Source organism: Girardinichthys multiradiatus, chromosome 9 (assembly GCF_021462225.1).
Source record: "Girardinichthys multiradiatus isolate DD_20200921_A chromosome 9, DD_fGirMul_XY1, whole genome shotgun sequence".
Lineage (NCBI taxonomy): Eukaryota > Metazoa > Chordata > Actinopteri > Cyprinodontiformes > Goodeidae > Girardinichthys > Girardinichthys multiradiatus.
Genome location: NC_061802.1, coordinates 22,958,233 through 22,983,993, shown reverse-complemented (window position 1 = coordinate 22,983,993; position 25,761 = coordinate 22,958,233). Strand labels below are relative to the sequence as shown.

Here is a 25,761-nt window from a genome sequence, read left to right as displayed (position 1 = left end):
TAAAACTGCTGTTTTATAATCACCTTATAAAAAAGTACAGCGATTACAATGTTTCACCAATTGTTCATGTCACTCTGACAATGTCACAAGTTGATGTGACTTAACATCAAAAAACAAATGTTTACTCAGACGTAGTCGGTTATCCATGCATGTGATCTGCTCTCAAGGCCGAATGTGAAATGAAACCCCTGCACTTATTTAAAGGGCCAGGATGAAACAGTCTTCACTCCTCTTTCACCATGCGGGGTTTACTGCTTTGCTGCCTTGTGTCTTTGGTTGGTAGGTATTTTATTCACTTATTAAAACTCATCTACTTTTCAGAAAGCACAGATGATTTTGTTGGAGGTGTTACAGCTAATTATCCATTCTTCATTTAATTCCTATATTTATTCCCATATTTATTATGAACGTCCTGATTTAATTGAATATTTAAGGCTTGTTTAAAATAAACTTTTTAGCAAAAGATAAAGTTAGGAAGGGCTTGCTTAAGAGTAAAGTCTATTATTTTTTTATAGCAGAGAAAGCTTTAACATAGTTTTCATTTTAACTTATATGTGATTAGATATTTGCATTTATTATCGTATTTATTCAGGATGAAATCTTCTGCATCCTGCGCAAAACACTTTGAATAGTGCTCATCACATCAATGTTCAGGCTCTTTGATTGTGCATACAATGCAAAAGTACATTTGTTCACAAAAGTTAAAATTTTGTCTTTTTTTTATATTGACCTTTTAGCAAGCGAAAACCTACGATATGGTGAGTTCTCATAAAATTATATTATAGAAATTAAATAAAACAATTATCACAACAATTTTTAGAAAGAATGTCATTAAGTTTAATATAGAACACATCTTACAGATATCTCCCTGAATCCAAAGAAAACCTATGAGTACAAATATGAAGGAGAGGTGAACTTTGGACTCGACAAGCCAAACCTGGCGGAGTCCGGGGTCCGAATAATCTGCAAGGTCACGATCACTGGTGTGTCTGAACAAACATTCCTCCTTCAGGTGAGAAAGACAGAAGATGTTGGTAATGGTTCTGCAAGAAAGTGGGATTTGACTGAGGATTGATGGATGTATTTTTATCCTGTGTATTAATTAGGAGTGTCATATCTTAAGTCAAATATATAAAATTTACAATGGCTCTATTATTATTTCTTAATTTTTTGTGAAGTGTTTTCCTTTAGTGTTTTGCTACTTTTTCATTCATAGTTATGTTTATCTTGATGCATTTGGCCGACACTTACAAATGAGTATATAGCAGTGGAATTAATAGTAGATATAATTAACTGTAGATATTGTTTTGCCCTCTTAATTTTTAACCTTACAATACATATGGTCTCCTGTCCCTGTACAAGGACATGAAAGGAAATAAGTAAAAAAGCAACCACGGTTCAAGGTGGTTCATTTTCTTCAGAACATTTGAAATCATAACAATAACTTGGGCTGCCCTGCTCAGAATTTGTTTTTCTGTCTTTAATATGAAATGGGTTTGCTGATATAGAGTCCCAATCAATAATACTTTAAAGTCGATCAAATATTGCTATAGTATGTTTTATACTTAAGAAACTCAATATATTTAAAGTGCAGTTAAATAACACACTACATTTCATTAGTTTTTACATGGTCTGCATTGGTATTGTGCTTGTATCCTATTTGAATTCCTCATCAAAGACGCCACCTTGCAGAATCCATATTTCTTGACAACAGATATTTTATCCCTACAAAGGGTTTCTGCAGAACTGCCGTAATGTACAGCTTGTCAAGCAGTCTCTCTTTCACTGTTGACATATTTATAAAGGGTGAAAAACATTTAGATTGTTAAGTAAAATCCAGACGAAGCAGTGTGACTTGCGTATATTTCTGTTAAAAAATAACAATGGGAGGATGACAATTCATTCAAAAGTCTGGCTGGGGTTGCAGTTTATGTAAGATTACAGAGTACAATAATGCTTGAGTTTAGTCAATTTCAATACCAATTATTTAAAAATTAGACACGGATTGCATGTTTGGAATCAGACTGTGACATCCCTAATAAAAACTATATAGTTTATGGACTTCTATAAAATATTGAAAGATGTATATGAAACTTTGTCAACTCAAAAATAAACTTCTAAAGTTTAAAATAGTGTGGCGTCTTCATTAAATTACTTCAAAATATTAGCTTTCACTGTTTTTAAAAAGAAGCAATATTTTATTCAAAGTCATTTTTCAAGAAATACATTAGCAAATTCTTTATTGTTTAATGCTCAGGTTTATGCTTGTAGTAATCCAGGACACCGTGTCACATTTCAGGTTGAAAAAGTGTGAGTTGTCTTTTGCCTTGACTCATGCATTCCGTCCAAGCTTAACAAACTTCCCTCTTTCTTTTTTTGGTTCAAAGGTATCAGAGCTGGAATTTGCTGAGTATAATGGCTTTGAATACAAAAATGGCTACACTTCCTCCCCAAATGTTACTAAACGTATTGCCGCTGAGCTTGCCAAACCTTTCATGTTTGAGCATGTCAATGGACACATTGATGCCATTAACGCATATGCTGAAGTTTCCACCACTGTTGTCAACATCGTTAGAGGTATACTTGATTTTTTCCAAGTGACTGTGAAGACTACGCAGAACATCTATGACCTGGAAGAGGTACAGTACTATGAAATTAATTGCTCTATTCCACACATGACAGGTAAAAGCGTGACGGATGTCACAGATTTTTATTTTGTGTGCAGACTGGAATCCATGGCAAGTGTCAGAGTAACTATGCTATTGAAGAAAATGAGGAAACAAAGGATTGGACCATCACTCAGGTTGTGGATGTGACTAACTGCAAAGAAAAGGCAGCAATGTACAGAGGAATGGCAATTACTGTGGTGGACAAACTATCCAAAGAGGTTTTTATCTTTTTTCTAATTTTATCTGTCTCTGCAGTCATAAGTGAAATGGGTCTGTGCCAGCTCTGTTTATGTTTCTTTGTTCCATCAATCTAGAGAGGAGAATCTGTCATTTCAACCATGAAATATAATTACACCATCAAGCCAACAGCAGAGGGAGGTCTCATCACCAGAGCTCATGGGCTCGAGCGACAGCACTTCAGTACCTTTAATGTGAAGGGTGGCAGTTTCAAGATGGAAGCAATGTGTGTGATGGAAAATGCATTTTATTTATATCTGCAATAGAAATCACGTGTAATAAACAATGTCCCCGACAGGAAGAACTTGGTGCTACTTAGCGTGAACACAGCTAGTGCAATCTCATATGGGCCCATGGAAAGCAAAGGTGATATTGTGTTAAAATTTGAGGATGTGGACATTAATATTCCAATTATCATGCAGAACCTGGATGACCCAGCACCAAAGGTGATAACCCTGGCTCTACATTGTACCAGTTTATACACAATAAAGTTAAATTTTTACAGATTTGTTTAGTAAAATTAACAAAGATATACTGTCTATGCCCTTTTACAGGCTATTGAATTGATCAAGCGGTTGGCTGAGGCAAATAGTGATGGCATTGATAGTGAAACCACTGAGGACTCTATTAAGGTGTACCAGCTCATGCGAGTGATACCTTATGAAGAACTGGAAAACATGTGGAAGCAATTAGCAGAAAATCCCAAGTACAGGTGAGCACTTGTCAAAACCCAATGAGAACATTTTATAGAACAACAATGGACGATTCCACATCCCAAAAGCAAGAGCATGATGCCAGGAATCAGCATGACTAGGCCCTTGCTTGCCACCCAGTTCACATGACACTCAACTCTGATCCTCCTCACTGGTGGTGGGCCCACCTGGAGGAGGCTTCCCCTATATATTTGAGTCTAACCGTGGCCCAGGAGCCAAGGTTCAATCACCAATTGTTCACTAGCAAGCTCCCCTACCAGGCATTCAGAAAGGCACCACAGTCTTCCTATTCCTGGCATGACTTGTCTTAAGATGGAGCAGGAGATGGATAGATGAATTGGAGCACTGCTCCGTACTGTTGTGGAATGGAAAGCATTTAGCCAAAAACCGAGGCTCCTAATTTATGGGTCAATGTACTTTCCAACCCTCACCTATTGTCACGAGAATGAGATGTTGGATGCAAGCAGCTGAAATTAGTCTCATTTGGGTGGTTGAGAGACAGGGTCAACTCCATCATTGGGGGGAGCTTGGAGCAGAGCTCCAACTTCTCCTTATTAAAATTAAGGAGGCAGAGGTGGTTCAGGATGCCTCCAGGATTTTATATTCTGAGGCGACCCCGTGGCAGACCCAGAGCCCTCTGGAGGGTAAACAAAGGATAGTCAATGGACAAGCCCTTTTTTCAAGATCAAAGTCACTTTTAAAGCCCAAGTGACTTCAAAGTAGAATTTCTCGATTGTGCCATTTTTACAATCACAATGAATGCTCTCCTGTAGCATACATTTCTTTTCACATTGACAAAAGTTTTTAGGCAAATAAGACTAAAGTATCACAACAACAGAGTTAACTCTGAGTTGATAACCTTTCTCTTTTTGAAGTTACTTGCTGGTCTGTTTTATCTATTTGAGTCATTCAACAACATATTGTAAAGTATTTCCTATTTTGTTATATTTTTTGGTAATACTTGTACTGTCTCATTCAAATTATTATAATTTTACTTATCAGGCGTTGGATGTTGGACTCGACATCTGAAATTGGCGATGCCAGAGTCCTGAATTTCCTAGAGACCAGGTTTAAGGCAAATGATGTGACTGCTGTTGAAGCTTGGCAAACCCTGTTGTTGGCTTTTCATCATCTAAAAATCGCTCCTGAGTTTGTAGAGATGGCTAAAGTGAGTCAGATAAATAAACTTACCACGGAATACTTGGGGGGGAGCTATAAACATTCTGGAAAAATTCATGTAAAAATGTATTTCTTTCTATATTTTGCAGGTTTTCCTGCAGCTCCCATTCAGTAAATCTAACACCTATCTGTGGCATACTGTGGCCCTTTCCTATGGCTCTCTGGTGAATAAGTATTGTGTGTATTATACACCATGTCCAGTAACCGCTGTTCAGGTAAGACATTTAGAAAGAATCAGATTCATTTGGAAATGCTAAACATACGTATATATAAGTACTTCTCTTTAGATAAATGAAGAGAGCTTCAATTAGTAAGGCATAGCAACATTACCACCTTTTCTTTTTCTGAAATTTGAATGTGACTCATAACCATCTGAAAACTATTAGTCAAACACGTGCTTTACATTTCCACCAGCCCCTGCTGGACATGGCCACAGAGGCTCTGAGGAGTGACAACAAAGAAGAAATGGTTGTCGCTCTGAAAGCTCTGGGGAACGCAGGGCACCCTGGGAGCATGAAAACCATCATGCGTTACCTTCCTGGAGTGGCTGCCACTCCGGTGGATCTGCCTCTTCGGGTGCAGAGTGCAGCTATCCAGGCAATGAGACTCATCACTACCAGAGACCCTCACAGCGTAAGAAAATAACATGACATGTTACTTCCTTTAAATTAGTATATCGTACAGTAAAGAGCAAAAGTATTTACAACCCTTCAGGTTTTTTTTATGCTGTGATATAAGAACCACAGATTTCTATGTATTTTATTGGGAAACCAGGTGACATACCAACACATTTTGTGAAGAGAAAGGAAAATTACACATGGTATAAATTTTTTTTTACAAATAAAAACCTGAAAAGAGTGAAATTTATATGCATTCAACTCCATATTACTCACACTCTGTTTACAATCTGGTGAAACCAATTGCCTCAGGAATTGACCTGATTGATAAATGGAGTCCACCTGTTTGTATAATCTAATCCTAGTATGAATACGGCTCTTTTTTGAAGCCTTCAGAGCTTTGTTAGAAAACACTAGTGAACAAACAGCATTAAGAAGAGTAAGGGACATACCAAACAAGGCAAGGATAATATTTAAAACAGTGTTAGGTTATAAAATAACACCCTAAGCTTTGAATATTTCTTGGGGCACTGTATAATTCATAATCTGAAAATGTAAAGCATACGGCACAACTGCAAACCTCCCAAGGCATGGCAATTCATCATAACTGACAGACCAGAAAAGGACAGCATTAATAAGAGAAACAGCCAACAGACCCATGGTTACTCTGGGGGAGCTCCAGAGACCCATAGCTTAACTGGGAAAATCTGTTGCTACTGGTCTACTGTTAATTTTACATGCCACAAATCTGTCCATGAAAGAGCCAGTGTTGAAAGAAAGTCACAAGAAGTCTTGTTTGCAGTTTGCCATAAGGCATATAGGGAACACAGCAGCCATGTTAAAGAAAGGTTCTCTTGTGACATGAGACCAGCAGTGAACATTTTTGACCTTTACACAAAATTATTTATGTAAAGAAAAAGGTGAAACACGGTAGCAGCAGCATCATGCTGTGGGAATGCATTTCCTCAATAGGGACAGGGAAACTGGTCAGTATTGCTTTGTGCTGATCTATCACATAAAATCCCTACAGAATGAATTAAAGCTTAATGCTGTAAAAAAGTTTAGTATTACAAGGCATATTATTCCACAATCATTACTATGGATTCATAAAACATATAATAAATGTTAGGATTATATATTTTGAAAAGTTCAGGATAATAAGGCAGCGACTCTAACCGGTGTGCCTTCCTTTGGACAACAAAGTACATGTTTGAATTAGAAAACTTTAAAATAACCATTAGCTTAGAAAAGCAAGGAACCACACATTTACAATATTTATACAAGATAGTAAGAGTATCACTAACACAGAGGTAGAAGAGAAACTCTGGGCTTTTCTAAATTTGCAGTAATTGTGTTTTCAGGTTCAGGACGTCACCCTGACAATGTTCCTGCAGAAGGACCTTCCATCTGAGGTTCGCATGCTGGCCTTCAGGATCCTTTTCGACACTAAGCCTTCGATGGCTCTTGTGTCCACAGTGACAGCTCATCTGCTGGAAGAAAGAGACCTTCAGGTTGCTAGCTTTGCATACTCTTACTTGAAAGGTTTTGCCAACTCCAAGACTCCAGACAATCACTGGCTGTGAGTTAAACAAAAAAGCACACTTGTGTTTAACTGGAAATTTAAGCTGAAGTGATTTTTGGTATTGCCAATAGTTCGACTGCCTCCAGTTTGGCTGTGAAAATCCTTGCCCCCAGATTTGGCCGTCTCAGCTATTACTACAGCAAAGCAAAGCATGTAGACTGGTTTGATGGTATGTTGAAAAAGAGCAGTGACACTTTTAATGAAAAATCATTGCAAAAAACCTTGGCTGATAATGTATGATTTTTTAATCCAGATAGGTGGCTATCTGGCATATCATTAGACTTCTTCATGCTTAGAAATGCAAGCAACGTCATTCCCTCTGAGATCATGTCATCAGAAAAACTGCACATGATTGGTAGAATTATCGAACTACTGGAGGTAAAGTGTTTAACATAACTACTCACAAATGGATTAAAGTTTAACATTTCCCCCAAAACAGAAAAAGTAATGCTCTTTCCTTCCTATCATTCAGTTAGGTATCCGTGCAGAAGGAATAAAGGATCTGTTTGGAGCCGGCATTCCTGGATTTAAAGGAGACTTCAGTATGAGTGATCTTATGGCTATTTTCAGTGTGGTGAGTGATATGCCAGGCAATTCCCTACAAAACACACACTGAGCTGGTGTAGTGAAGCTGAGCAACACAAAATTATAATGATGTTAACAAATCAGTCAGTCTCAGTACTTTCAAAATCAGTCTGAAGTCTGAAAATGTCCTTTCCCTGGAGGTATCTTTGCCATACAATACAAGAAGTAGGAGGAGTAAGTATATTCCTCGGGATTCACAATTTGTTTGAAATCAATGTCACGATTAGCGCTTGGGTTAGAAATGTAAAAACTGAGAAGAGCTACACACCACTAAAAGTAAGATATACTTTTATTAATGATTAATCAATCAATACTGGCTAACTAAAACAAAATTGACAAAACTAAGCACAAATAGCAACAAATAAACGAAACAGAAAACCACCAATTCGAATCCACTTACTATCTATAAAAAATAAAATTTTGTCACAAGGAAAGGGACACTCAGATCATTAATTTGACTGAATTAAAGTCTAAGAATTACTAGGAGCTTCTTGGTATCTCAGAGATTGAAAAGAAGTCTTAGTTCTAATATTTAACTTCAAACTAAAAGGAGAAAAGGGAGTTGTAATGAAAATCAGGATCACCATATGCACAGTCAGCTTTTGTCAGTATCAGTCAGCAGCCTTAGAGCACCTTAAGTTTGGTCTAAATCTTGCTGTTTCACTTCCCAAGGAACCTGGCTGGGTCTTTGTGGATGTGAGGTCCCACCACTTATTCTAAACCCCTCTAAACTGCTGACAGATGAGTCTTGGCACAACAGCTAATCAATCAGGCTGAAGGTCACTCCATGCTATTTGGATAACACCATAACCGATTTTTATATATGACAAGTAACTTGTTACTGATTTAGCTTGTGACCTAACAGTGAGTGGAGAATCTTACACAAGCTTCACAAAAACTTTACAAAGAGGACAATCTGGATCTGGTCAGGAGGGAGTTGATCAGCCAGTTAAATTCAGACTTGGGGTAGCTATAAGAACTGATCCACATGAATCTAGCCAAAGATAAATTCAGATTAATCTAACTTTTTAAGGGGTGATTTCCTTCTGCAATCAGAAAACCTCTTCTAAACTCCACAAACATTGTAAATAAGAAAAATCAGTCATGCTAGCTTTAACAATGTTCTCATGACTAACGTTTCAAGATTCAGCTATGCTCCTGTCAATTCAAGCATGTGGACTGTTCAGTAAATAAAACATACTCCCATTTAAGTTTGACACAGTCAACAATGTATATTTAAACTTATAGCTAAACATGAATGTTTTTCAAACTTTCTTAATTCTTGAAATAGCAAAATAAGATTTTCAACTACAATAAGACTATTTTTAGTCTCATGTAAAGGAAACCTTTAAATGCGCTGTCAACTTTTAAACATCTTAATAATACTACCAAGCACATTGGTATCCTACTTATGCTTTGAAAAACCCTGGTGTATTGAATAAGTTTTTTCATTGTCTAAATCTATGGTCCTACAATGATGTTTGGTATGAGCTGCAAAATGGCACGTATGTTGTTCAAAGATCACATCTGAGATGTGTGTGTATGTGTGTGTGAGAGTGTGCGTGCGTGCGTGCCTGTTTTTCATCACACAGGCTAATCAATATACTTCATTTTCAGCTTCAAAAGTGGGAGACTCTGGAAGATGATAAACCAGTCTTTTCAGTGTATTCACGTGTCTCAGGGCAAGAGTGGTTCTTCACTGACATGAGCAAAGAGACCCTCCGGAATATCATCACAGTAAGAGAACAAACCTCCCCCTTTCTGTCTATCTGTTGTTTATGAAAGAAATGTAAAAGGTGATGAAGTCAACAAGTCCTGCAACTTGTTTTGTTACTTTCAGGCCTTTAGTCCTACCGCTTGGAAATCAAGTCCTCTGTTGACTATGATTGAGAATTTACAGAGAGGAACCTCATGGGACTACACACGGACATTTTTGACCTGGGAAGCTCGTTACTTCCAGGCTACAACCCTGGGTCTTCCAGTGGAGATCAGCAAATATTATAACTCCATCACTGCAATCAATTTTAATGGTGAAAAACAATGACAAAACCAATATGCATTGTATTCAATTGAATGGCAAAAAATAACTGAACAAAAATAACTGGATAAATAATCTTAAGGATACCAATAAATAATAAAAACTTTTTCTAGCTAAACTTGCAGTTAACCCCCCACCCACGGAAAGCCATGGAGAGCTTGGGAATTCAGAAATTACACTGGAAACAGATGGATTTGCTGGGTAAATATGCTCAAACTGACAACATAATTAATCCAGCATAGATAATTGGGCTTCAAATAATCTCTGTTTGTTAGGTTGCCATTTTGTTTCTAAGCACACCATTCTGTAGGGACATAAACCATTTGCATTTTGTCCTGGTAGTAAATATTTTCAATAAAGTATGGAGGTGTATTCTAAAACCGCTAAAATCAGATGTATACTTAAATTTAAATTTATAATACACTTTATGTTACACCCTAGTACCAATAATGAAGGGTTTCTGAATGTTTGGGCCAGCTGAATCTTGTGAAATATCAGATCTTATCACCCCTGGTCAAGAATAACTTTAAGCAGCTTTGCTCATATTCCCAATGTAGGTACAAGACATCACCTTGGAAAGCAGTTCATTTTTGTGCTTTTTTAATAAAATGACCAAAATGTCCAAAACGCAAAAAGTATGTACAGCATCCTGTGAAATCCAGAGCTAGAGATTGTTTAATAAGCTTTTTCTAGCCTATTGAGAGGTGCCAACTTCTTTGCTGAGAACCTCTGAGAATTATTTTAATTATTCTGTTTTAGGTATAATAAAACAGACTTTTTACAGCTGAAAGTCAGTCCATAAAAGGAAAATACCTAATGGTACTTTCATGTAAAATTAACTGATAATTCCTCAAGTTTAAATCCTTTTTCTTAATTTGCAAGTATAATTAATGTTGAATACATTTTAATTAACAAAGAAACACTTGTTAAAATTGGTTCTCATGAATTACTTTAGTGATGAAAGAAAATTGTATATTTTTGGTTAAATTTGTGTCAAGAATTTTAAGGTATATATATTTTTTTTACATGAAATTGCTATATTTTCTGTCATTTATTTTGTGGGTGTCAAATCAATATTTCAAAGCACTTATCCTACATTTTGTTAATTTTTTTGGTTTTTTCTAGTTGCACCAAGGACTTTTGGGTTTTCTATGGGATCAACACCAAGCTCTTCCAGAGTGGCTCAGAGTTAAAGCTTAAGATCCCGTCTGCTGTTCCATGGAAGTTATCTGCAAAGATAAACGTACCAGAGAAGAAATTTGAGCTTGACTTTCCCCCTAGCAAAGAGGAAATTGAAATTGTATCAATTAGGTAATTATGCAGGATGATAAAATGATTGACTGAATTTAATAATGTAAGGAACATAACTTATTTTTTTTTTTCCACAGGGGTTATTAAAAAAACTAAATTATGATTAGATTTACAAATTCCATTGAATTTAATATAATAGTCGTGCAAAGCAAAACTTTAAATGAAACCAATATTTCCTTATCAACAGTAAACCATTAAGCTACATTAAAAGTGAATTTGTATTAGTAACACCAAATATTAAAATGCATCTCTGCTATTGTTTTAAACAGATCGGATTTGTATGCAGTGTCCAGGAACATTGAAGAGCCTGATGTGCCCAAAATAACCCCAATAATGCCCCTTTCTGCTGACCCCAGTCATGAAGTAAGACTTTAGTCACAGAAACTTTTATATAATAATATTTCATATCACTAGAAACACATTTATTTTGTTGTGATTCATTTTTTTGCTCTACGAGGTACTGCAACCTAACACCTGGCATCCTACTTCCAGAATGTGCTATGAGTACAACATCTATGGAGTGGGTCTCTGCATGGAGTACGAGTTAAAGAGGCAGTATTATTATGAGGAATACCCACTGTACTACTTCCTTGGATACAGCAACATGGCACTCAAAATCGTTCCAGGTGCGTAAGTGTGTTTTTAAAAATAAAATTATGGCTTGAGGGACATCACAACGTTATAGCAATATTTAGAGAAAGTGAGGCACATGAGTTCCCCCCTGTTTATTTGCTTTCCAAACAATGACATGTTGTAATACAGTAAAGCAGGGGCTGGTAAAACTATTAACTCCCAAACCCCAACCAGTGTGGGAAGAGAAATGATACAGAAACTTAAATCAACAGAGATATTTCACAATCAGTAGCAAAGAACACTTGTTAGCATTGATGCTACCAAACATTTTCCAAGAAGTAATGTCATCACAGAGAAGGACTGAAATATAAACAGTTCCTGAAAAAAATCTGCACGCACTGCTCTTGTTTACACACAAGCAAGGGGGGGTTAGCATTGCAGTGAAGCTAGCTGTTAAAGGAAGTTAAAAAAGAAGCAGTTCAGAAGTTGAGGTGGGGAGGTGTTTTCACTTTTTGCTATGTGGCAACCATCTGAACACGCAATTATAGAAATTAGCACGTTCAGAATTTTCAGGTATTGGTGTAACTAACAACAATGTTTTAATGTTAACAACTAATAGATATCATAGTAAAAGTTCCTCAAGCAATGGGTTATATGCTGATAGTAATCAAAAGATGGGCTTGTCTATGAAAAACCACAACAAACATTTTCCACTACTAACACATACACTCACCACTTTATCAGGCACACCTTGCTTGTATCAAGTTAAACCCTCTTCAGCCCACAAAATTGCATTAATTCCATGGTCTAGATTCAACAAGAAGCTGCAGAGTAGCGCAGTTGTTAGCACTGTTGTTCTTACCGTGCCTCTCGACCATTTAGCACTGGAGATAGCTACTGGCACCCTCACAGCTCTGTAAGGAATTAGTGGATATAGAATATAATATGGATAGATGGACCAAAAAGGTGTCTAACTTTGGTAAGCCTGTGTAAATTGGAGCCTTGGTCTACTGTTCTTACCTGACAGGAGAGACACCCAGTGTGGTCTTCTGCTGCTGCTTCAAGGTTTGACGTGTTCAGAAATAGTATTCCTCATACCTTAGTTTTAGAAGTGATTGTTTGATTTTAGAGCGTTACTACTACATTTGTCAACACTCCCACGTACCTCACCTTGCCTTTGGCAGAGATGGCAACTCAAGTTTGACACTCTGACTCGAGTCACAAAAGACTTCAGACTTGACTTAGATTTGTGCCCTAAAGACTTGAGACTTGACTGGGACTCAAGGTCTGAGACTCAAGTCTTATTAATAGTTTTTAACTTATGTAAAAGGAAGTCAGCATGTGAGCTACAGACTGTAGCTGATACGTATATTTTACTGTAAAAGGAATCGCATCATTATTGTTAGTGTTTATGACTCATAACAATTTGTTCATTTTAGCTGTAGCTTCATAATAATCACCACATGAATGTCTCTCCAACTGAACCCTGTATTGAAATCATTTCAAGAATAAAATAAACTTGAGGATTGAGTATTTAACAGTATTTTAGTATGGTGAATTAAATGCTAAATGATTATAACAGTTTATAAATATTAACAGACTAAAAGGTAGATGAATGCTAATGTGGTATTTAGGCCTAAGGACAAACAGTACAGGGCTGAATTCCTAACCTACAGTGATGCAGGGTTAAAAATGCACTAGATGTTGTGGACTTGATGAAACAATGTTCATCTCAATCATTAGAGACTTGAAATTTGACACTGATTTGAGGCAAAAGACTTGACTTAGAGTTGGACTTGGATAAATGAAAGTCAGTCAAAACAAGATTACATTTTTTTATCAATAAAAATGTTTCTTAGATGATTTAGTAAAGCTATCATTCAAGCCATCATCTCCACAAAAACAAAACTAGTATTATTATTTGTGTTATTTTGATAGATTCCTTAATCCTCTGAACTAATGAAATCTGTGCACTTTTATTAGCCCAAACAATAAAAGCTGTTGACAAAATCCACTTTGAGCTTGACGCTGGTCCCAGCAGACGTCCAATGAGTGCGCGCCAACTGCTGGAGACTCTGAGAAGGCTTTCCAAGGTATTTGGCAACTTATGCAATATTAATATCGCAGCACCTGTTCTGGTGGGTGATTCCATGAAATTTACAACTGTTCTAAAATTGTGTTTACAGAAGGCAGCACATCGAATGAATGCTTCTTCAAACTCAGCCCCAAAAAGCAGAGATTCTCATCATAGATACCATGACATCGTTCTGGAAGTATGATGAAAAATCTAACCTACCACAGTTTACGACACAGTTTAAACTGAGAATGCTCATGAGGGCAAATGCCTTCATGAGTGGTTTTGCTCTCACCATCACTCTAAAATTAGTGGTTCTGGTTAAAGCTGCAGCCCTTTTTAAAGTTGCTTTTATCTGAGATGTAACATGTGATTGAAAGCTTATATTAATTTTATTTCAGTATTTACAAGAATTAATACCCTGCCCATCTCAAGCTGTAATGCCCTGTTTTCTGACTTGTTTCTTAGGTCCAGAACTCAACAACTGAAGCTGTCTTCAACTTCAAAGCTTTTGCCATTAGTGACAACCAGAAGCCCGAGGGTTATGATGCAGCTATGTACCATACACCTGAGGCAAGCATTCAAAACGCCCAACTAATTGTGTCCCGTGTTGGAGCGAACACCAACTGGAAGATGTGTGTTGATACAAGTCTAGATGCTGAAGCAAAGGTTGGTGAAAAAAAAAGTCATATCAGTTTATACTAATTGATTTCTCAAAACGTTAAGTTCAGTTAACATGTTTATGCAGTTTTTAGTTTTTTTTTATCAGTATCAATTTGTTGCCTTTGTTGTAGGCACACATTAGATGGGGCGCTGACTGTCAGACCTATGATATGTCAATGAAAGCCACTACTGCATATCTCTATGGTTCCAAGCCAGACCTCAAGGTCAAAGTACAATGGAACAGGATTTCAGGGTACATGGCTGAGATTGGCAAAAGGTGATTTTTGGATGAAAGCATGTGTGAAGAAAGAGAAAATGATGTGTAAAAATGAGCATATAATCAATATGATGTAGAGAAGGAAAAATAAGTATAAACAAACTGTGTTTATCAGTAAATACATTTCTAATGAGGAGAGTGACATGAAATTCACACAATATTAATAACCTAAATAATCCACATACATAGAAATCAAAACAATTGTGTCCTTAAATAAAGTTTTTTAGAATAATGTTTGAATAAGTATTGTACCTTCTTACTAACATTTATGAAATACTCGTAGAAGCCAAATTTCTTAATGACAGATGTGTTTTTTATACATCATAGAAATGTCAACAAACTAGTAACATGTATTCTTCCCAAGGGATTTTTTTGCCCATTATTTTAAACAAACTTTCTTTAAATCTTGAAGGTCCTCGGGACATCTTGCGTGTAATCGGTTTACATCTTTCCACAGATTTTTGTTAAATTCAAGTTGGGGTAATGATTGGGCCTTCATGGCAACTTTATTATCTTTCTCTGAAAAGAGTTTTAGAGTTATGTGGAGACCATGTACTAAAAACCAATTACACACCATAATGTTCCCACCTTAAATTTTACTGTGTTTTTGGTGTGGTGTGTTTTGCTCTCTGTCCTCCAAAAAGAAGGTGTGTATAATGACATCTAGTCTAAAATCTTATATCTTACCTACCTGGAATTACAAGTCTTTCTGATATCCTCTGCTAGTTGTCCTTGGCTCTTGGAAAACTCTTCTGATTATTATTTTTGATTCATGTCTAAGGAGTGTTGGATGGAGCCCCTCATTCTGGGTGGTTTATGGTAAAATTATGTTCTTTTCACCAGTTCCAGAAGTGCTCACTGGAACATACAGTAGTTCAAAAAGCAGTTTTCTAATTATTACTCACTCTTTATTCAATTATTACGGACAAAAGAAGTATCTAAAGTAAAAGTAAAAAGTAAAATTGTCCTCTTGGTAAATCAATTAACAGCGATTAATTTTTTTTTAAATCAGTTCCACTATTCACACCTTGGCCTGCTTTTTGACAGACCTGTAAAATCAAAAAATCACTTAACATCTTGTAGACTGTTGTCATGAATTCTCCTCAAACCACCTTGGATCTTAATGCCCAATAATGCTGATTGATGCATATTCTACACATAACAAGAATCATATTAGAAGCTTTACAGCCATCTAACCTTTAGAGTTGTACCATATAACAGAAAACGTTCTAATATTATATAGTATGTGCTATATTTTAACAATCTCCTCTTAATTTATCATCTGCTTAATGGCAAAAATACAGGAAATTATTATCTATAATTGTTAATACATGTATTGAGGGGTAAAATAGACTATGTCTGGCAACAAAAAGTAGGCAAAAAAAATTATATAACCTGCAAAACATTTTCAGAGCTAAAGAAATTCAAGAACAGATGAGAAAGTAGGTCCCTAACATCCAAAGGATTAAAGTACATAGTAAAAAGATTACAAAGTCACTTCAAATTTGGACTCCAGCTAAGCGCTGTGAGATCCATTATCCACAAATGGAAAAAAAATGAAATAGTCGTGAACTATCCTAGAAGTGGCCAGCCTACCAAAATTATTTCAAAAGTGCATACGACACAGAAGGTCACAAAAGAACCCAGGACAATATATACAGCACTGCAGGCCTTGCTATCTTCAGTTAAGGTAATGTACTTTTTCCAGCACTGTATTCCCTGTATACTTCCACATTATTACACATAGGTTCATCAATAGACTAATTTGGTTTGATTTCGTTATTTGAATTAATCTGCTTAGTGACATCTGGTGTGAATTTTATATCAGCAGTCCTATTGTAAATATATTTACTGAAAAATATTTCCCTTTCCCCTCTGTACAAACAAAATCTGTGTTCAACTCTGACTTGTTTAAGGCTTAATCTGTCTTTTCCTAGAATTGAACGTTACATCCCTGGTGTGGCGTTCCTTTATGGCTTCTCCCAGAAAAACGAGAAAAATCCAGAGCAGGAGGTATCTGCAACAGTTGTTGCAGCCTGGACAGACAGCTTTGAAGTGGAGATTAAACTCCCAGAGGTATCATTAAACATTTCCACATACCTCTTTGTGTTTATTAAATTAATATCTTTACAACTTATTTAAATATTTACTGACATGCTTTTGACATGCTTTTTTGCATTTTTAAGTATACAGTGTACAAGGCTGTGTCATTTCCAGTTCTATGGGGCTGCCAGTGGACTTATCATAACATGACAATCTCAACATTACATTAAGTTTACACAAGCATGTAAGTAATCTCAAGCATTTTAAATAAGCTTCAGTAAACACTTTTATAATCATTTCTGCCATTTTTGCTGCAACTGCACTTGTGTAATTACATGTGTACCTCTTGGTTGGATTTCTTCTAAAAAGCAGACAAGAGAAGACTAATGAAGTGAATGTTTTGTTTTCTTCATAAAATCTGTTTTTGTTACAGAAAAACTGCAGAACCCAGATGCCGGCCAGATGTCTGATGCACCATTGTGAACAAACAACTGCAGCCAATATGTAATGCATGCCAGCATCCTAAACCGTATTATCAGTCTGTCAGATGTAAAGAGCATGTTTGTGAACACTATTGTAAAGAATATTGGTTTAAATAAAACCCTGTAAGTCTATGAATTGTATTTAATCTACAAAAAAAAAAACCACAATAAAACAGGGAGCAACAATTTTGTTTCCTTTGCTCTGTTATTTCTATATTTGATACTGTAATAGCTTGCAGGTTCCCCACCATTTGTTGAAAAAATAAATGTTATATTATAATCACATAAATAAAATCTGACTTTTACACTGGCAAGCTTACACTCTAGGCTAGTTAACGAGTGCCTTACAACAATATGAAGCTGAATAATGATCACTGGGGACAATGAAATTACTGAAAACACTTCAGATAAAGACATGAAATATATGCTAAAAAACATCTAATTTAAAAAGTCAGGCCTGTCTGATGCAATATTTCTTGCAGAATTTTCATTTTACTTGAAAGGGGAAACAATTTACATGATTGTCAATTTGCACAACATAATTTCCCTCATAATATTCAGGATATTGAGTGCAAGCTGTGCTAAAATACAAAACAATCTAAATGGTTTGGCAGGCTTTTCCGCTTTATCTGCCAGTTTGGCAGATTAAACCTTTTTGTTAGCAGGTCCTGTTATTATCTAAATATCCCATGAGTGTTAGGAATGAAATTTGGATTTACAAAGTGAATCCTGAATGGTAATTTTTGGAGGGTTGCGTAAAGAACAGAACAAATGTTTGCCAGATCTGCATAACCCATTGTGTTTGTCTGATACAGTGACCCAACAGGATTGTTTGTTCGTTAGAGTACACAGTGACACCACAGATACCCTAAAAGTTCACTGCCATGACCACAAAAAGTGCTCAGTGATTTTTGGCAAATAGGCACAAAAACAAAGTGGACATTTTGACTTTCATTTATCAGCATATCGTTCCCCCTTTTTGTCTTTTCTTATCTGAAACTAGTCATATAATGCGTGGAATAGATGATATGGGATTAACATTAAGTGGTGCTCATTAACTGGGCACTTTCATAAAAAATGGGTTATGCCAATGTGCCAAAACCAATGATTGCATTCTGAATGAAGACTGGTTGTTCTAACAGCTTCCAGCTCGCGACTGCACCCACTTAGCCAGATGGTGTTGAATTTCAAGCAAAGGCATCGCCATCAAAAGCAGAACGGAATGAGTCTAATTATAACGACAACAATATGTTCCTATTTTCATCTCTTATATGCAAAGGGCGATAAAGATGACAGAGAAATCTGTCACGCCTAGGGCAAGATGCACATCACCTTGTGGTCACATAACAGATCATGGCAGCCTGACCTTGCGTTGATATAACTTCAGCAGGTGACATTGGCCGGCTGGAGAACATTTCAGACTGACTGATCTGGTCATTTGGAGGAGGAGAGATTGACTGCCCCCCTTTTTACTGCCACTACCTCTGTAATTGTGGCAAGCCTCATTAGGTAGACTATAGGATTGACATTAAACCCATCTGAGAGGAGCTGATAGTAGGACAATGGCAATGTTCAGTCCAATTGCAGTTCCATGCTTAGTTCACTGATTAATCAAAGCTTTTATTACGTTGTCAAAGTGAAAACATATTATGGAAGATAGTGAACATTATATAAAAAACATTAATTTAGTGTTTTTTTTTTTGTTTTTTTTTTTGTTCTTTATAGCAAGAAGATTGGATTTGAGTTCTGTACTTGTGGGTGTGTTTTAGAGAAAGAGCACTAGAGGGCACTGGTTTCCAAGTCTTGAAAGATAGCTGGCACTGTAGATGAGTGCTTGGATCCCGTCAGTATTTGTTCACAGTTCAGGGCCCTGCAGAGGACGTTGACATTTTGAGAATAAATAAATATGTGACTTGGCAAATTCAAAGTGCTGTTCTCTCTGGATTCTGGTGAAAGGACACATTCTGACCAAATACAATCATGAAAACATAACATACTGTATATGTTTCTTATGTCTTGCTATCATATACCTCTGTACATCACCGGTGTAAGAATGATTTTGAGTATTGTCGAACATACTCTAGAATGCTTTTTTTCTGCATTATTACTAGTGTTATTACTGATGTTTTCAGTGAAACTGAGACTTCTCCTTTCAGAAGCCTAGTAAAGCTGGCTGTAAGCCTTCCACTGCTCTCACATCATTCCCCTCAATAGTTTTACTGCTACATTCACCAAATGAGCTTGTTGCCATGTTCTCCAGCAATAATGGCAAGTAGATGTCCCTATGTTTTCAGGGGGAGATTAAAAGCAAATTCGAACTGGGAAAAGCTATGGAGAGTGCACTGTCCCTTGAACGAAACTGAACAGTTAGGATTTTTTTATATGTTTATGAACATGATAATGACATATTTCTCATTTTTATGTTTTTTTTTTTTGGCATGCTCTTCCTAAGTTATTGCTGTCATTTCATGAAGCAGTCTTTTTAATGCTTTTGCAAAAAAAGAGTTGGCAAATGAACAGAGGCTAATGTGGGATCTTGTGCTAAAGGCTGTGAGATCATGTCCAGCACTAAGGTTGAGCCTGAGCTATGCTGTACTTTATGTAGGGAAAAACTGAGAAAAGCCAGAACTCTGTGAAACATTTTTGTTGTATTAGTGGCCTAAATATATAGGCATCTTTTAAAGGAGATGTAAAAGGTGCCTGTCTAAAATGTAGGGGTAACTAATTCCAGGTTCTTCTAGGTATCTTCTAGGTTCACAGAGAATGGTAAAAAAAAAATTAAGAAATTGCTGCTGAAAATCAGTTGTATGAGTGGGCTGATTCAGTTTATTTATATAGCGCCAATTCACAACACATGTCGTCTCAGGGCACTTCACAAAAGTCAGGTTCATACATTCCAATTAATCCTAACCATTGAACAGTGCAGTCAGATTCAGTTGTTTATTCAAATTGGATAAAAAGTTTTTCTATCTAAGGAAACCCAGCAGATTGCATCAATTCAGAGACTTGTAGCAGTCACTCCTCCTGGATGAGCATCTAGCGACAGTGGACAGTCACTGGCGTTGACTTTGCAGCACTCCCTCATACTGAGCATGCATGTAGCGACAGTTGAGAGGAAAAACTCCCTTTTAACAGGAAGAAACCTCCGGCAGAAACAGGCTCAGTGTGAGTGGCCATCTGCCATGACCGACTGGGGGTTCGAAATGATAGAAAAAAAAGAGTAGTTCAAATAGTCACACATTACATTCAAAGTATGCACAGCACCTTCTCTGAATACATAACACATCGATCCTTGGGTACAGCACGGTTCGGCACCCTTTGTGGTTCCCGAACGTGATTTTGAACCGGTGACGTGTGTTTCCACCAACAAAAAAAGGTTCCAAAGCACAAACTCTGGTTTAACTCAGGCACTGCGAAAGGTTGTTCTGCGCAAATCGTAACCTCTTCCGTGGGTGGTTCGAAGCTGCAGACAATACAACCAACAAGTACGGTGGCAAAGATGAAGAACGTAACGTATACAAATTTATATGTTTGCAAAACACACTGAACATGTATTGTATAACTACATGTTTCAATTACACTCATGATGCTGAACGTATGCAAATGAAAACATTGTACATACCATTGTTCTTGCCGTGAGAAGCTGTGTCCTTTTCCGTATTAACTGTAGTTTATGGATGCTCTCTTTTTGCATTAAAAGGAACGTTGCCTGCAGCTCAGCAAGCTCTGCTGCCTTGCTTCTACGCTTTCCCCCAACGTTGTGTAATGCCCACTGCTGATGACTCATGCTTAGTTTTACAAAACCGTTGGAAACACGGGTCGTAGCTCAAAAATACAACAAAGTTCGAAGGCATGCCAACCTAACTGGTTCAAGAACGAGAGTTCCTTTGCTGGAAAAACACTAAGGTTGCTACTCTTGTCAGTTAGGAACAGAAAACTGAGGTTACAAATTACCAACACTGAACAAAAACAGCTTAGATGCGAATCGATCGTGCAGCATTCAGATGGTAGGGTGAAAATTCTGCATAAGCAGCATGAAAGCATGGACCTAGCCTGCCTTGTATCATAGTTTACAATAATGTTACTGACTATGATCATCCCTTTATGCCACTGTCTACCCATCATCTGATGGCAACTTCCAGCAGAATTATTGACCGTGTGACAAAGCTCAAATCATCTCAAACAGGTTTCTTAAAAACAACCGTATGTTCACTTTACTCCAATAACTTCCACAGTCACTGGAACCCAATCTAATAAAGCACCTTTGGGTGGAAAATGAGATTTGCATCATAAAATTGGAGCCAACAAATCTAAAGCAACTACATGATGCCATCCTATCACTATGAACCAAAATCTCTGAGAAATGTTTTTGTCACCTTTTACAATAAATGCTATAAATCATTATGGCACTTCTAAAGAAAGAGGGGCCCAGCATGGTACTGGCAAAATGAACCTAAAAGGTGGCGGGTAAATATGTGAATAAATACAAAGTAAACCCAGACATTAAGAACACCTTCCATCTCATTATCTCCTGTTCTAATATTTTTGTCTTCATCTTCTTTCTTTTCCTTGACTACAAAACAACTTGCACAGAGCATTGACTTCAGAATCCCCCAAACCAAGAAGTGCTTAGTCTTTTGAAGGAACCACATAAAAAAATGTTTTTAGTCCTAATGTACAAAGCAATGCAAATACAATAAAACATATTTTTGTGTGTGTTTGATGTTCAGAATTAGGCATGGGATTTTACAATGAAGATAATTCAGTTCTGTAAAACAGAAACTGTGCTTGTGAGGTCAGAGATTTGTTTCAAGTGAATGACTGACTGTCCAGTGGTTCCACTCAGGGTGGCCGAACAACCGTAGAAGAGTTCTTATGCATATCCTAAGCATCAGGCATTATTTTTTATGTTCTTATTACAGGATTGGCTTCATGGTAAACAAGGGATGATTATGCCCACATTTCCATGTGCAGTTGCAGAGCAAAACATATGCTGTAAGGATAACTGTCACAGGAATACATATCAGTTGGGGGTTTCTTTTAAGTTTGAGTGTTTATTTCTTTTGTGCCTTTGTACGTTCTTCTCAGAAAGAAAATAAAACTGTCTCTCATGTGGAAGACGGCATGAGAAAGTGTGTTTTAAAGCAAGGTCAGTAAAATAAAGTTCTAACATAGAAATTAAGTCAAAGTATGAAAGGGAGATAAATATGAATGTATTGACTGGAGGTAATATAAGACCTTTGAGGGAGTTTTCTTAAATTTACCCGGAAGTAATTTTGTGATAATAGTTTGACAAGTATGTTTTCCACCTAGAGTTCAGAGAAAAGGTGTAAGTTTCGAGGAAATGTGTTTTGGCAGATTTGTACAACTGTATTGTGTGAATGCCTTCTGAATCCTATCTGGAGGCACCAAATCCGTAAACAGTTTTACCGTGGAAGCTCTAGCTACTGTAATAGTTTGGGATTATCCCCAGCTATCCAGAAAGAAGATCACAATTCCATAAACCCTGCTGGTGGCCAGGCCGCTTGCAGCCAGCTTGAAGAAACGGACATCAACCTGAACTCCAACAAGAAAATCCATAAAGCGTGTTATATCAAAGGTAAAGAAGCCATGCAACATCTAACACAGTTACAAAAATGTGCAGTGCACACTCACGTTAAGTTCAGATCTGAGGCTGCTTCTTTGTTTCAGCCTCAGTTATTTGAGCTCCATAGTGAATTATGGACACTCTGATTTAGACAGCACAGCAGATAATTGAATTTGATTATTTAGAGAAATGAACAGAACAGAGAAGGTTTTTTCCCCTGACTTATCACCCCCAGACCTTACCTTCATCTTTCATCTCATTCTTTATTCAGGGTCACCATTTCATGCAGTATTAGAATACTATTACAAGGGTTGGACAATGAAACTGAAACACCTGGTTTTAGACCACAATCATTTATTAGTATGGTGTAGGGCCTCCTTTTGCGGCCAATACAGCGTCAATTTGTCTTGGGAATGACATATACAAGTCCTGCACAGTGGTCAGAGGGATTTTAAGCCATTCTTCTTGCAGGATAGTGGCCAGGTCACTACGTAATACTGGTGGAGGAAAACGTTTCCTGACTCGCTCCTCCAAAACACCCCAAAGTGGCTCAATAATATTTAGATCTAGTGACTGTGCAGACCATGTGAGATGTTCAACTTCACTTTCATGTTCATCAAACCAATCTTTCACCAGTCTTGCTGTGTGTATTGGTGCATTGTCATCCTGATACACGGCACAGCCTTCAGGATACAATGTTTGAACCATTGGACGCACATGGTCCTCAAGAATGGTTCGGTAGTCCTTGGCAGTGACCCGCCCATCTAGCACAAGTATTGGGCCAAGGGAATGCCATGATATGGCAGCCCAAACCATCACTGATCCACCCCCGTGCTTCACTCTGGGCATGCAACAGTCTGGGTGGTACGCTTCTTTGGGGCTTCTCCACATCGTAACTCTCCCGGATGTGGGGAAAACAGTAAAGGTGGACTCATCAGAGAACAATACATGTTTCACATTATCCACAGCCCAAGATTTGCACTCCTTGCACCATTGAAACCGACGTTCGGCATTGGCATGAGTGACCAAAAGTTTGGATATAGCAGCCCAGCCGTGTATATTGACCATGTGGAGCTCCTGACGGACAGTTCTGGTGGAAACAGGAGAGTTGAGGTGCACATTTAATTCTGCCGTGATTTGGGCAGCCGTGGTTTTATGTTTTTTGGATACAATCCAGGTTAGCACCCGAACATCCCTTTCAGACAGCTTCCTCTTGCGTCCACAGTTAATCCTGGTGATGTGGTTCGTCCTTCTTGGTGGTATGCTGACATTACCCTGGATACCGTGGCTCTTGATACATCACAAAGACTTGCTGTCTTGGTCACAGATGCGCCAGCAAGACGTGCACCAACAATTTGTCCTCTTTTGAACTCTGGTATGTCACCCATAATGTTGTGTGCATTTCAATATTTTCAGCAAAACTGTGCTCTTACCCTGCTAATTGAACCTTCACACTCTGCTCTTACTGGTGCAATGTGCAATCAATGAAGACTGGCTACCAGGCTGGTCCAATTTAGCCATGAAACCTCCCACACTAAAATGACAGGTGTTTCAGTTTCATTGTCCAACCCCTGTATGTTCCACGGAAATAGCTTTAGTAACAATTTCTGTTACTACATGTTTCCCACAATTCAATAACACTCAGGGCTTAAATTAGGGTGAACAATAAAGTTGCGTTGAATAAAACGTAATTTTCTTTTAGTGCTTCATTTCTCATTTGTTTCAGGCATTATGTAACTTATAAAAATGTAATATGATTGGAAGGAAGTTGAGGTTACAGTTTAGGGTTTTCAGATTACCGGTCAACATACATATTTAGAAAAGACTAAACCTCATATATACCAAGCTAGTTATCAAGACACTGCAATGGCAGAGGTACTACAGTTCCGTAATGCAGTATTATAAAATATTCAACAAGTGCAACTAAATCCAGAGAAGAGATTGAAGTGAAATATAGTGTGACTTGTAAATGCATTGGTTTACTTTTTGACCTCATGGCTGCTTCATCTCTCAGGCTCCTATACTATACTGACTGATCTGATGGTGTTTTAACATGTTGGATTCACTCAAAAAAGGTGGTACAGTAATGTATTGTATGAGTAAGAGCATGTGTGAATGCTTTAGAGCGCATGTATCATCATACGTACTCAGAAAACAACAAATCTTGAAAGCATGAAGCATGAATAAATAACAGCCTGCTCTCCACCGGCTGGTAAAAGAGATAAGTAATTTAAAAACACCCTTCTGAACCTTTAGTCATTCTCACTAAAATAGAAAGGATTTCACTTTCTCTGGCTGTGAAAACAAAATGTTGCTTTCTTGACCAAAAAAGTGACCATAAAAGTCTTTCTTAACTGGAATATGTTAATGGCTCCCAATTGGTGACAGAGAAAAAGGATGGACTGCTAGAGTGAGATCATCTCTCCAGAAAACGTAGTCGAGCTCTGTAGAAGTTAACACAAGACGGGAGGACAGATCTCTCCTCACCCACCAAAAGCAGTCTCTCCATTGGAAACACTTTTTGAACTTAATTGAAAGAACAAACCAAAGCTGAGGGATGAGGACACATCAAAGTTCATACCAAGGTCACAAGAGAGAGCTCTAGCACTAAGTCAGCAGCCAGACCACTGAGGGCACTGTGGATGTTATTTGTAAGCATAAAGTTTATTATTAAGAAAATGGTTTATTTTACTGATAATTAACTGAAGCAGGAAAGTTTTTTCTCAGTGTCTGAGACAAATAAGGGAGAGAACATCCAACTACAGTTGCTATCTGAGTATCTTAACTTCTCCTCCTAATTCCTCATTTAGCATTAGCTTGATGTGACGTTTTATAGCCAAATAACATGATTTTATGAAAAAAACCTAACTATAGCATATGTACTTATAGAGTTTGAGTGGGCTTATTCCCGGAATAATGTCTTGTCAGCTACATTTCTGCAGGTAAACCCTCAGTAAAACACAAACTGATTAAACAGAATAAAAGTGAGATTTGCATAGTCATTGCATGTTTTCTCTAACATAAAGTGTTCTGGTGACAGATGTTTGGAGTAGTGGGAGGGATGACACTTTTTACATCAGAGTAACAATGTTGTTCAAATTTGGAGCTGATTGCACAGCCCGTGGTGTAGA

General features: G+C 37.3%; 1 protein-coding gene across 1 annotated transcript; it reads left to right on the top strand.

The window, feature by feature from the left end:
- The first annotated feature begins 238 nt into the window (after nucleotides 1-238).
- vtg3 (vitellogenin 3, phosvitinless) lies at nucleotides 239-17,229 on the top strand. Its single transcript, XM_047375363.1, has 28 exons — nucleotides 239-279; nucleotides 738-758; nucleotides 861-1,012; nucleotides 2,388-2,639; nucleotides 2,726-2,887; nucleotides 2,984-3,132; nucleotides 3,205-3,352; nucleotides 3,461-3,618; nucleotides 4,622-4,787; nucleotides 4,888-5,013; nucleotides 5,213-5,431; nucleotides 6,777-6,994; nucleotides 7,069-7,166; nucleotides 7,251-7,375; nucleotides 7,470-7,571; nucleotides 9,200-9,319; nucleotides 9,423-9,612; nucleotides 9,734-9,821; nucleotides 10,746-10,931; nucleotides 11,201-11,294; nucleotides 11,389-11,557; nucleotides 13,488-13,597; nucleotides 13,691-13,777; nucleotides 14,047-14,247; nucleotides 14,373-14,518; nucleotides 16,456-16,594; nucleotides 16,705-16,805; nucleotides 16,995-17,229. The coding sequence occupies exons 1-27, from the start codon at nucleotides 240-242 to the stop codon at nucleotides 16,789-16,791; spliced, it is 3,753 nt and encodes a 1,250-aa protein (XP_047231319.1). The 5' UTR covers nucleotide 239; the 3' UTR covers nucleotides 16,792-16,805; nucleotides 16,995-17,229.
- The last annotated feature ends 8,532 nt before the right edge of the window (nucleotides 17,230-25,761 follow it).